General features: G+C 39.9%; 1 protein-coding gene across 3 annotated transcripts; it reads left to right on the plus strand.

Annotated features, from left to right (window-relative positions):
* Positions 1 to 290: 290 nt before the first annotated feature.
* On the plus strand, positions 291 to 11488 carry LOC137969789 (contactin-5-like). Of its 3 annotated transcripts, none has more exons than XM_068816150.1 (5): positions 291 to 572; positions 2607 to 3278; positions 4015 to 4551; positions 6851 to 7087; positions 8259 to 11488. In XM_068816150.1, exons 1-5 carry the CDS (start codon positions 365 to 367, stop codon positions 8597 to 8599), a joined length of 1995 nt encoding a protein of 664 aa, XP_068672251.1. In that variant the 5' UTR covers positions 291 to 364; the 3' UTR covers positions 8600 to 11488. The 3 variants fall into 3 exon arrangements, with proteins under 3 accessions (XP_068672251.1, XP_068672252.1, XP_068672253.1); XM_068816151.1 differs by having other exon boundaries at positions 6854 to 7087; XM_068816152.1 differs by having other exon boundaries at positions 6851 to 7052; positions 8259 to 8388.
* The last annotated feature ends 2518 nt before the right edge of the window (positions 11489 to 14006 follow it).

A 14006-nucleotide genomic window follows, 5' to 3' on the forward strand; every position in this document is an offset into this window, starting at 1 on the left:
GTAATCAGAAACGACGCAAAATAATTAATTCGTGATTGGCGAACTTCCCAGAGGGAAAGCGCGTTCAAAAGTAAGGCAAGATGCACCTTAAAAGTGGCAGTTAATGCATGAACTTAAAAGGCCAAAGCAACAGATGAAAAAGGAATTTCAAATTCCATACATGTACGATGAATACAAAAAAATAGAGGGGTTGCCTCCCGCACCCGTTATGTTTCACAACGAGGGAAATTTGCCAGAACGGATGTGAACTTTGTAAACTTTACAGATCTACAGGTGGGGAATTTGACGGATCATCTTTTAAGGTATCACATGTCAAGCTGAACAAAACGATTACTGAGGGAACCAAATTACTCAAAACACGAAAATGACTACTCAGAAGAATTTACCTTCCTTTGCTTCTATTATATCTATTTTATCAATTGTATTGTACTGTGGTGGGTTTCTGAGGATTGAATTGGAGCTAAACGAGCAGAAGAGGAGGATAAACGCTCTTGAAAGCGTTGCCCTGACAAGTACAAAGTCATCGATTGTTTCGGATCCAGACATCACAAAGTCCTTCAAATATGCTTCTGGTAAGTACGCGATACAATTACTTTGGAAAATTCAACCAAGTGAAACATACTGTTTGGGGAAATTGAAGCGCATAGGTTCCTTCATGAATTATACCGATACCAAAGAAATCTACTGCGACATACAAAGCGGGCAAAGGTGAATGGACAACATTCCTTTTCACTGAATAAGACGTTGTGAAAAAGAAATCTAAGGAAATTCAATTTTCTCGAGAAACTGATGATTCCCATCGACTGCTTAAATCACTGTTGGCCAAAGGAGAATCGCCATTGTTTATGATGCCATTAAGGAACAGAGATCAGAGTTTTATTTCGAACACAGTGACGTCTAATCGACTAGTTGACGAGTGCTTAGTTTCTAATGATGTAAGCAAAGAGGATTCAATGTTCTCAATTAATTCGCAAACATCAGCAAGATAATTAAATATAATAGTAATAAAGAGAGGAGAGCATATATTTTGAAAGGACATCACCATTGCAACAAACAGGCAAAATAATTATGTGAATGTCAAGTTCTCTGACCTTAACAGAAACCTTATGTGCGGACTATTCAAGTGAAGAAACAATTATCGCCGTGATAGCTTAAACTAAAAAATGCGTTTCTTTGGGAAAATGCAAATCCTGATTCTTGTATCCAAAAGCGGATTCTTTGCGTTTCTTTACTAAAAATCCGAAAATTGATTATTCCTCCGAAGAATCCACTCCTCGTGTGGATTAGTAAATACAGATCTGAATCCGGATTTTTAGGATTCATGATCCACGCGTTTCTTTAATTTGAAAGACGGAGCCGAAAAACCTACGTTTGGTCAGCAGTAGTCTTGTTGAAGTGCACATTCCCGCTATTTATGTGATTCATGGCGAGCAATCAAGGAGTTTTCAGTGCTATTTTTTTCTTCAATGTATCTGAAATTTATGGAAAGTCGTAAATATTTCGCAGAACTTCAATATGATAAAGATTACATTAATCCTAACCTGCTGAAATTGGGCGGTCACGCAAAAAAAATCAATTTTTGGATTCTTCATTTCTTTGGGAATTGAAGTATCGTGTGATCTGAGATCATAAATCCAATCTTGGATTCTTCTAAAGAAACGCACCCTTCAAATTTATAAAATGGCGGGTATCGTTCAAATTATTTGTCCTGAGAATAGATGTGTTCCATGAATGTTAAGCCAACTGGGCTCTCCGTGGAAATGATTATTTCTTCTCAACACAAAAGTTCAGAGATCACGAATTCAAGAAGCGGACAATTGTGTTTATTTAATAATTTATAGAGCTCAATCAGATAATAATTTTGGGGCAAAAAGGACCGATGATCGTTATGGTGACGAAGATGATGATAATGATGATTATTATGATGATAAGAATCACTCTAAGGCGAACAATTCAAAAATTCATCATTTCTCTGCTAGTGTACTACAAAATACAAGACAAAACTCATAAGGCCCTTTGATTAACTACTGATAGTAAAAATTTACCCACAACGAGTTAATGATGTGCCCATGCCTCATGGAGTGGAGATGTATGAAAATTTGTTAACATACTGCCAGAAACACGTCATTAGTTACTCAACGAAAAAATAATTGTATGTTTTCTTAGTAGTCCAAGTGCTCTAGCAGAATTTAAATATGGAACCGTGCAATTTCCCACTGGTTCAAGGAAGTGGAAAATATCCTTATCGGTTTTTCGAGAAAAGCTTTTGGTCTTTTGAGACATAAGGGCAATTTGTAATCTCTCATACCGTTTAAAGTTTTAAAATTGCAGCAATTTTATTTAAATTAGCAGCATTGTTTTGATTTTTAGGGAAATGTTATTAGAAAGGAAGAACATCTCTCAATGAACACTTTTTATAGCGGTATAGATATCGATTAGTATAGGAACGTGTCCAACAATTTCATTTTTTTTTTTAATTAGAAAAGATCTTTCCATCAAGATCTCTCTTGACCCGCCTCTTATAGACCATATAGCCTCATTCCCTCAGTGATTTTATGGCCTTGTCAACTGACAACTTTTTTTTTCCATTTTATGGTTTGTTGTAGAATCTCAAACCGATAGCGTTCATCGACACAGGCGCAGGACTTCTTCCATCAACAACGAAACTGAAAACAAGCAAACAGAAGAAAAGAGACTAAACATTGAACAATTCCTATCAGAGCTGAGAGTAAGACTTTACCAATCGAACAACGGTAAACATGTGTCAGGTCCCCCAGGCCCTCCCGGTCCACCTGGACCGAAAGGAGAAAGGGGCAACCGGGGAAGGCGAGGACAAAAAGGAAAGAACGGAAACAAAGGGGACAGAGGAATTATGGGATCGCCTGGAAAGAGTGGAAAGCAAGGTATCATGGGACCAGCGGGGCCTCGGGGACAAATCGGGTTAAAAGGACAGAAAGGAGACCCAGGAACCACAGGTATACCAGGAGCGAAAGGAGAGCCTGGTGAATCCATCGCACCTCCCACCATCGCTGTTTCGCCCGCAAAGATGACAGTTAATGAAACTCAAACAGCATCCTTTCAGTGTTCAGTCAGCGGTAATCCTAAACCTTCAATTACATGGAGTAAACTGGAGGGAAAGTCAGAAACACGTTTGTCAACAGCCTTGCAAGGAAAGTTGGTTTTTCCAAAGGTGATTGGAAGTGACTCGGGTAGATACAAGTGTTCTGCATCAAACATCTTGGGACAGGCACAATCTCTGGTGCGGCTCGAAGTGAATGGTAAATCAGTTATTCCTTTTCTACGGCAATAGTTAAGCCCGGCATTGACCGGAAAAATATCACTGTCTCCAAAGTTTTCCACATTCCATGACTGCTTAATAGATTCTACAGTTTCCTTGACTCTAAAGGCGATATTCAGTAAAATCTTTGAAGTCAGAGTTACTCGCCACAAGAAAACTGAAGTTGTACGAGAAGAGTGTTTTTTCTTATAAGTTTCGTGTAAGTCACAAGGTTGCGTTGGTTAAGAATTGTAATTTAGGGAGCTAATTAAATCAATTAGCTTTAAAAATTCAACAGAAGTGCATCGCCGTTCCTTTGGAATTAAGTTTCGATTGTTTCCCTGCTAGCACAGGTCTCCTTTCTTTTGCGTTCGCTGGGCTGACAAGTGCGGGAAAAGGGTCCTCTGCCATAGGTCGAAATTCACTTTGTTGAGAATGCACGGCAGTGAATCCTCACGTCATGCTTCATGTTTTGTGCGCTCACTTAAGAACAGTGGAATGACTGTAAAGAAATGCGCGGGACACAGTGGGCTCAAGTCACAGTCAGCAAACATTTCATGGCGCATGCGGTTTGAAGAGTACCATCCAAGGTTCTGGACGGCAGTTGGATCAAAGTGAATTTCGACCCATGGCAGAGGTCTCTTCTCCCGTATCCGTCAGCCCAGCGAACGTAAAAAGAAAAGAGACCTCCGTTAGCAGGGAATATGGTTTCTTAAACGTACTTCCTTTTGTTTCAGTTCCTCCTAGCGTTTCACTAGATCCGGGACCTCGTCACGCTATTGAGGGACGCACATTTAGACTTCCACTTTGTCACGTGACTGGACATCCTGCACCTGTGGTTATGTGGAGGAAATCCTCTGGCCAGCTACCCCAGGGAAGAGTGAGCTACAACAACAGCGCTTTACAAGTTTTACAAATTCGCAAAGACGACTCAGACTACTACTTCTGTTCAGCAGAAAATCTTTTGGGTCGCGTTGAAAAGAAAACTCTCGTAGTTGTTGTCTCCCTTCCTCAGTTCACAGTTACGCCACCTGCTAAAATAAGCGCAAGATTGGGAGCCGATCTGAGGCTAAATTGTAGCGCTACTGGTGATCCACAACCATTGATCAGTTGGAAAAGGATAGGAGGTCAACTGCCAGTTGAGCGAACTCAACAGACCATTGGAGCGTTGATTATTACAAACCTGACTCTTCACGATACAGGACATTATCTCTGTGTAGCAACAAGTGCTCAAGTCTTTAAAGTAGAAACTGCTACCTACATTGAAGTTCAAGGTGGGTTAGAGCATAGTAATTCGTCATTCAATAGAGAGATTTACAGGGAAGGAATTAGTTAAAATCAATAACTTTGTTTTGATTCTTAGCTTCTTGGTAAGAGGCAAATTCCAACTGATCGAATGATCCCATATTATCCCATATTTTATCCCATATGGATCCCATATTGAAGGAGAAGGTAAAAATTCAAACAGCCAAGAGGATACTAACATTACTGTCAAATCTTCATCAGAAATGGTCGTTAGTTACTTTGTCCAGTAAGCAAGAAAGCGTATTTTACATGCAAGGTAAAGGCTAAACACTGAAACAATAAATAATTGGTCAAAATGTTTGAATCTTGAAGTGCTTCTCTTAAAGGAATGACAAGCTGAGGGGATCTTTCATCTGGTGACCTTTTCAATGTAAATTGTAATGAGGGGCCAAATGATTTATCTATGTCCAGTTTTAGAAATTCGTAGTTTTTTAAGAGTATTTATTTTAAAAGTGTTAAACGAGGAAATCAGAATCACTCTTTTTCGTGGCATGATCACTTTCAGACCAGGAAGGTTCCATACATTGCTCACTTGCTTTAGTTTAATCTGGACTTCTGAGTCAGTCGAGCTGCGCAGCCTGCGCGCTTCGTGCGTTGTCATTAGGGACCTTAAGATCTACGACGGTGACGTCAAAGAAAACGTCACCTCAAAATATCACTTTGCGTTACCATAAGTCTTTCGCGGTTATTCTATCTCGTTCACTTCTTACAATTTGGGTGAAGTATCCTAATAATAAATTGGTACGAGCAGTGACAAATTGAAAATAGAGAATAAAAAAATTCCCTGTTGCAAGCTCTCGTTGTCGTCAAAACCTCAAATTTAGTGATTTCACGTCGTCCTTACGCAAAGTACCGCAAAAATACGTGCTAAAATCCGTGCTGCACGTGCAGCACGATTATTTATGCTCTTTTACCCAATGATATCATTGTTTTGCGGCGTTGTTGTGTCCGTCGCCGTCGTAAAAAGCTCTCTAATCAATCAAGAGAAACGGCCGAGAGAAACACTCCCTTCCCCAAGCCTCCCTAGGTCGCTTCTCTCAGTTGATTAAGGTCGTGTTCTATTGGGATCAACCGTTTCAAACGCAACCGGTTTAGGTTGAAGCGGTTGAGGTTTCCCAATCGAACACTTTTCCAACCGTTTTAGGTTGAAACGCGGTAACTCCTGGGAATAGTTATTACCAGACTTCTCAGCGTTGACGAGTTGAGCGAAACCAACACGGCAGGAGCCCGCGGCCGACTTTAAATGGCCCGCGTAAACGACAGCGGTCGCTGCCAATGCTTTTTTTCAATCGTTTTAACCTACAATCATAGTTGGAAAGATTAGTACTTTTGACTTCTTCATAACTTCTCTCCCCTCCCCCGTCATTCAATGTTGTACAAAACTGAATGGTTTTAGTGGGAAATTGTTGTGTTACCTTCCAACATTGAATAGGGGGGAGTGGGGCTATATAAGAGAAGGTGAAACTATTTCTTTTACGTTTTAACGGAAGCGGGTTGAAGTACAGCTCTGGTGCGGTTCATTTACACAACCTTCCCAACTACTTTTGTCTATGATTGTAGTTTGATGCCGGCTGAAAAAGTTGATCAACCAAACCAACCGAAAACGGTTTTTTCCGAATAGAACACTGAAAACCCAATCAACCCAACCAACTGAAAAACGGTTGGTCCCAATAGAGAACGAACGTAAGTTTCATAAGGCCTGTAAAGAACACAACATTGCATCGCATTATTAACTGATGATGACGTGAGTCATACCCAACTTTTTTTTAAAAAAATTGGCTTGTGAGTTTAAATTTATAGTCTATTGGATTAACTCAGAAACCCATAAAGGTTAAAACGTGTAACGGCCCCTTGTGTGCTGGGAAACAAGCTTCTGAATATTCAATTTGCTAGGTACCATATTTGGAACAACAAGAGCGAGGGGTTTCCAAATATGGTACTTAGCACTGAGACATTCAACCAATCAGTTCGCACTGAATATTCGGAAGCTGTGAACGCTCGTTACACGTTTCAACCCTTATGGGTTTCTGATTAACTGGTATGTTGTTTCAAGTGGAAAGTTCAATTTCAGCCAACAAACTTCTTTATGGCATTTTCATAGAAATTCATGTCCACAGTATTTTAGCTCTAATAAATCGACAAAAAAGTGGAAATAAACAGCTAATGATAATATTGTAAAAAATGATGATGCTAAGTTAAGGCATAAAGAAAATTTATTTTTTGAAACACGACTTGTTTAATTGTATTCTGATTCGTTCATTTTTTTACAAGTTTTTATAACCTCAAGCATCATTGGAAATAACCAGCAGTATTTGGCAGCACTCAACACCTGGCTAGCACCCATCATGCCTCGCGGTTCTCACAAATGGAAGAGATGTTATAAGGCGTCTAATCACGGCTGGGCCTCCACCACTTTTCATCAACAATGCGATAATAAAGGACCAACCGTTACAATAGTTCAAGTTGGAGAGTATGTGTTTGGAGGATACACTGGAATATCATGGGGTAGTAGTAAGATCTTATTGTTTTACAACAGGGAATCTTCATTCCAACCCCCTTAACGGGGGGGCGGAGAGCAAGAACAGGCGCGTAAAGAATTGAAGTGTTGTGAGCGTTTTTAAACTTTATTTATTTATTTACAACAACAGTGCAATCGGCTCAAGTCACAATGCAACTGTTCAAGATGCCGGCTCCCAAGAAATTTGAAAGTGAAAATAAGAATTCTAGAACTTTTTTATCCTGGTACCAGCAACATTTTGGAAGGGTCTTTAAACAAATTTGTTTGCAATTTTCGCATACATGGTTTCGTCCTGAGAGCACTCTTCTCCCACCAATGTTGCGGGGATTCGATTCCCAGATATGTAGGTTGAGTTTGTTGATTCTCTACTCTGCACTAAGATGTCTTTCTCCTGAGAGGTCCCCTGTACATCCCTCAATACCCTCAGTCCCCTCAGTACATCCCTGTACTCAGTGAGAGGTCTTTCTGCGAGGGGTACCCCAGACTTCCCTTCTCCTAAAAACCAACGTATGATTTGATTTGATTTCTGTACAGTTTCCCCAGTTAGTTCCCCATGGCATCCCTGTACTGAGAGGTCCCCTGTACATCCCTCAGTACCCTCAGTACCCTCAGTACATCCCTGTACTGAGAGGTCTTTCTCCGTGGGGTACACCAGACTTCCCATCTCCTAAAAACCAACGTATGATTTGATTTGAGTTCTGTACAGTGTCCCCAGTTAGTGCCCCATGGCATCGATGTACTGAGGAGTCCCCTGTACGTCCCTCAGTACCCTCAGTCCCCTCAGTACATCCCTGTACTCAGAGGTGTTTTTCCGTGGGGTACCCGAGATTTCCCTTCTCCTTAAAACCAACGTATGATTTGATTTGATTTCTGTACAGTGTCCCCAGTTAGTGCCCCATGGCATCCTTAAATACACTTAACAATTAAATAAAATATTACTATATCATTATTTTTTTATTTTATTTTTTATTCTCCGGAGGAATGAAAGTGAAGATTCTCTTTCAATTTAGGCCCAGTTCACGTTACTGTTTAGGACAGGCACGTACAGGACGTGTGAAGCTGTTGTCTGAACCCATTGCTTATTTTATTTATTTATTTATTTTTTATTTTTGTTTGTTTCTTTGTTGATTGATTGATTGATTCCTTTCTTTCGTTAAGGTTTTAGTTGTTCTTATCGCTACGATGCTACTGCCTTTTTGTTCTCGTTGCGCAACAAGCCAGGATGGGCCCCGACAAAGCTGCCACAAACGAGTCGATATAGTTCGAATAGAGCCTATTCCATATACGACTGCAATAGATATGGACCTACGTTTGGAAGAGGACACGATATTTACATTTCAAACCTTGCGTCATCTGGTACGTCTTCGTATTCAAACCTTGGTCACACTTACAGTCCACCAGCAGGCCATGCTTACGCAAGTGCTTTCGCTCGAACATTCCTTGCCGGCACTTACAACTTCCGCCCAACTGAAGTGGAAGTTTTCTATCTCACTCCGTAGGAACGTTCGGGAACTTTAAAATTTTGCAACATCTCAACACTGTCCAAAACTAAGTTCATAATGAAAGATTAGAGCTATGTGTAATGCCAAACGAGTTATGACTGTGATTGTAGATCACTACGGAATTTCCGGTATCTGTCACATTCTCTAACTGATCTGTTCTTCATGATACCCTAAATATTTAAAAAAACGAAACTAACAATGAATTAGTTGCCAGTAATCGGATCCCCGTTTATACGCAAAGGGTTCTGGGATCGCCAGGGGGCAAACATTGCAAGTCGCAAAAAGAAAATGTATGGCGGAAACTTACTTCCAAAAAATTATTTTAAAGAGAGATCAACGCTTTTTTCGACACAGATTTGTCAGAAATCGATTTGGGCAATGTTGATACGTGGCAAATCTAAGTTTTTGTTTGAATAACCGTGAAATATGAGATAAAATTTACTCGGGTTAACCTTGCTCGCGTGAGGATCCGTAAGGTTTATTGCTGTTTATTGTGAAATTAACATCTCGTCATGGTCTCGAAATATTACAAAAGTAGGTACAAATCTGGAGGAAATAACAAAATAAATTCCTTTTAGTTGTATTTACGTGTGTCTAGGCTGTTTTCTTATTATTTACGTCTTGCAATAAACGAATTATGGCTTCTGGAACAATACCTCCTCAGAGGAGAGAAGTCGTCAGAGGAGACGTAAATTGTTTTTACAGAGCTATTGCTCTTTGGAGGGATGAAATGAGCGAGGAGAAACATGAGGAAACCCATAGGTTAAGTTCTTGTTTCATTGAGAAAAATCCAACGGTTTTCGAGTCGCTACTATCTTCTACAAACTCTGTAAGAGTCCAATCACTTTATTGTAGTACGATGATTCTGCTCAAGCAAACCATTTCAATCTCCTTCTGCCTCGAGGCAGCTGTTTTAATGCTCCTCTTCCATAGAATATACAGCAGTCTCTGTTTCGATGGATTTAGATAACAAGTACTGGGAATTCATATCTGATATGCCCCAGCTGTTACATGTGAACAAACCTTTTCTTCTGACAAACTACCATACACACGTAAATACAACTGAAAAGGCTTTATTGAGTTATTTCTTCCAAATTTATTCCTAATTTTGTAATACTTTGAGACCATTTCACAATACATTTTACGCAAGCGAGGAAGTTAATCAGCAAATTTTGTCTCTTATTTCACGGTTATTCAAACAGAAACTTACACTTGCCACGTGTCAACATTGCCCAAATCGATTTCTGATAAAACTGTGTTTCTCTGCAAAATCGTGTTTTGGACGTCGAATAACTTTCCGCCGTACATTTTCTCACAACAACTTGCAATGTTTGCCCCTTGGCGATCCCAGAGCCCTTTGCGTATAGCTTGCGTTGTCATTACTTAAGTTTACGCAATCAACGACCATAACTTTCAGTCTCCAATAGCGGAACATTCTGTTTCTACTGATTCATATACACTTTTTTATAAGAATCTTGTTTTTACGGCCTAGGCTGAATTCATACTCTCAGCATTTTTGTGCTAATTTTAGGCTGAAAATATTATTGTATTATTCTTAAACGACATTTCCATTTCAGAATGTATTGGGTGTTCAGTGTCTAAATCTGTGTCGCGTTACCGGTAGGTCAAGATGTCACGTCAGACGACACTTGGCCGTTTCGGCTTTAAAAAAATGAATTTCTCACAGAAACACTGTGATCGATTTTGTTTCAACTGCGTTTAGAGAAAGAAGTAATTTTATACAGTTAAGTTAAAAACGTATAATTGTATTGTACTTTCAGATTTTCAACACACAAAATTATATCGCTATTTCAGCCTCGGGTTTATCCTTACTATTCTTAACATTTTGCAAATTTCAGTCTCGATATTCTTATAAAATATATTCTTATGAAAAGAGAAAGATTGTCGCATTGGTAAGAAAAGCAACGGTGCATAGAAGTGAGTAAGGCACAAAGAATTTTTCGTTTGGTATTCGAACTGAGAACTAAACCTTTAAGATTGAAAAGACTGGACAGTGACTGGAGACGAAGTCATTCTTCCCTGCGAAGTCCGGAAGTTTGATGGATGGAAGCTTAAATGCTATTATTTGGCAGAATTGTGAAAATGGGTGTCAGAAAGTAGTTGACTATTATGTTTCTAAAGATTGAAACATTTAGTGACAGAACTTTGTGCAATGAGATTTATATTCCAGGATTTAATCTGCAATCATAGACAAAAGTAGTTGGGAAGGTTATGTAAATGAACCACACCAGAGCTGTATTTCAACCTCCTTCTGTTAAAGCGCAAAAGAAATAGTTTCACCTTCTATTATACAACCCCCCTCCCCCCTATTCAATGTTGGAAGGTAACTCAACAATTTCCCACTAAAACCATTCAGTTTTGCAAAACATTGAATGAGGGGGGAGGGGAGAGAAGCAATGAAGACGTCAAAAGTGGTAATCTTCCCAAAAGTTCTGTCTACGATTGTAGATTTTGAATTGTTGTGAGTATTCACTTGTACATCATGATGTATTGTTTCACCGAATACTTACGAGTGTTTCGCGGCGTTCTGTTCAAATACAATGCATTCTGGAAAAAGCTGGTGAATGGAGCAGCTTTTCTGGCTAACTCAGTTGATGCATTCTGGGGAAAAGTGCTGAATTCGAGAATTCGTCCGTACCAGTGTCACGAATCCAGAATATGTTGCTGCTTGCTCGCTGCGCACACTCCGCAGCAATTAATGAAAAAGATGACCATGATTCGTGCCGGAAAACTCGTATATTATGTGAATGTCTGATTTGCCTACCCATTTTGTCCGCTGAAAATAAATTATAAATAAAATTTGTGCATAAATTCTCGCATTGAGTGTTTGTTGTGATCATTTCGGAAGCTTCTCGTATGCCGGGGAATTTAGTGAAAGGAATTATTTTTCTGCCTTTTCCTTGGACAATCAAACCAACTGCTAATTATCTTTAAAAACATTTGACAACCGGAAAAATAGTTAATTGGAGGGTGTTAAATATTTTTTATTATAATCTGCCAATTGTGTGCATTTTTTAAATCACAAATTGATGAGAGCGATGAACCAATTAGTTTAGCGCCCAAAGCATTATGGGATTCATATGCGGACAAAAACAAAGACATTTTTTCGGCCATTTTTCCAATGTTTGTCCGCATTTCTATCCCATAATGCTTTGTAATAAGGAGTTACGATCTACTTGTTGAAAATTTCATTGCAGGCAGCTTTCTCAAAGTTACATTTGGTCAGTGATGCAAAAGTGGTGCAAGGCTTTTAAGAAGAACATTTAGCATAACACTGCAAAACCATTCAAATTATTAGGCGGGATGCCGTAGGCAGCGCGTGTTAATAATTGGGACGATTCCGTTTTATTTTCATCGTAGTCACGAATCGCCGTGTTTTGCTATTCTGCGATTTCATTGGCTCCAGTCCACCATGGAATCACGTGCAAGATCAGGGGTCGAACAGGGTGGATAAACACTATGTGTGATTTGATTGGCTCCAGTCCAACTTGGAATCACGTGCGAGATCACGAGTAGACCAAGCACAATACTCTCGCAATGTCCATGAAAGGTCTCCAATCGAACCAGTTTGTTCAGTTATCAAATAGTGAACGGAGATTAAATCCTTGGATTTATTATCCCTGTGTTTTGGTTTTTTTGAACAGTGACTACTTGCATACGAGTGTTCTTCCAATTGGAAACCTTTCTTGCCATCGATCGAACCAACGAGTTTGCCAACGGGAGTCGGTGTTTTCCTTGGACTCCCTTGGTTCAATTTTTGTGACCGCTACTAAGCAATTACAGTTAAGTGTTACAAAATGTATATTATTCTCCAAACCTGTGCCAGCAAAACCAACCTCAATTCATACCCCCACCCCTGGGGCTGCTTCATTTAGTCAAAACAATACCTAATACTAGCCCCCTGGGGGCTGTTTTCGATTGCACTTGATTATTACCCTGAAAAAGAAACTTTGAAAGTTGCCAGTCCTTTTTTGAACACTGAAGCCAGAGCAAAGCATCATATTCACGCAATCATCAACAGTTTAATAGAAATAAATCAGTGTACAAACCTTTGCATACTCGGCAGATCCCCTCTGGGGCCCTCACCATTCCAATGTGGAACCACATGATGGGGCACCCAGGGTTATCACAGGCAATCATCTCCTCATTTTCTCCTTTTCAACACAAACCGAGTAGATATTTAAAAGAATGCGACATACCTGCACGGTCTCCCTTTTGTGGGTTTATGGTTACAGATAATTGTGAAACCGTCAATTCTCAGTTTTACTTTAACGAGCATGTCCTGATTCGTCCCTCTTGTTTGATATTAAAGGAGGTTTCTTGAATATGTTTGCCAGTAATGGCTGGTTTTCAATAAAACTCCAGTTGCAAGTCAGTATTGCTTGAAGATTTGACACCGCTGGGTTGTATTTTGTGACAAATGGTAGAACTTTCTCGTTGGTTTTGCCGGTTCTTGTTAAAGTGCCAACTGTCTTCCAGAAAAATTGACCCCGTATAGTGTTCTCTCGATAAGATGTGCAGGGTAGCCTCGCTCTTCAATGCGGGCTTTGAATTGAGAGAGTGCCTCCTCAAATGTTGTTTTTGAAGAGTTTGTTTGGAGGAGCCTAATAGCCTCTCCTTTGATAAAACCCTTCTTGGCATTGGGCGGGAAACAAGAGGTAAAATGCGTGTATTGGAAGGTTTCATTCGCGATGCGCTTGTGGGCTTTTTCGAATCGTTCTACTTTGTATACTATTGTGTCTAGGAAGGTGATCTCCTTCTCTTAAATTTCATAGCTGAACTTTATAGTTGTGTGGAAGTTGTTAGGTTGTGCAACGAACAATATTCTGGAAAAATCCCCACGTATACTTCACCCCACGGGACAGCTAAAGCTGCCAAACGCTGTGCAATGTCCCACCTTCCCGCGCCAGATTTTTTCGGGGTTTTCGTTGATTCACGTATTATCTATTGCATTGGTTAAACTACAATTTTAAAAATCAAAGACAGAAAATGTCCCTTTCCTGCAGTCAAATTACACATCCTCACAGGGACAGATCACTTTCTTAATTTACTTCATGTGAGAAAATTCCTTGTGTCGTTGCAACTCCACTGTTCAAATTCCAGGTTTCCCTCGTTGCCACTTTAATGCAAGCAGAAGCCTTCCTGACGCAAGCTTGCTTGCTTGTGTCAACGGACTGTGATTATTGCTACAAAAAAAGTTTTATTCCTTACCTCGACCCATCCGGCGTAAACGCCTCCAGGCGTCTTGTTGAGAGGGTGAAAAATGTCGGCGCCCATGTCGGTTGCTTCTTAGCAGTAAACATGTTGTTGAACCATGTATATTTGATATCAGCAGTAATTAAACTGTATTATTTATAGCTGCTCGTTAGTCTAACCCTTGGCT

This window comes from Montipora foliosa, chromosome 9, assembly GCF_036669935.1.
Source record: "Montipora foliosa isolate CH-2021 chromosome 9, ASM3666993v2, whole genome shotgun sequence".
In the NCBI taxonomy this organism is placed as follows: Eukaryota; Metazoa; Cnidaria; class Anthozoa; order Scleractinia; family Acroporidae; genus Montipora; species Montipora foliosa.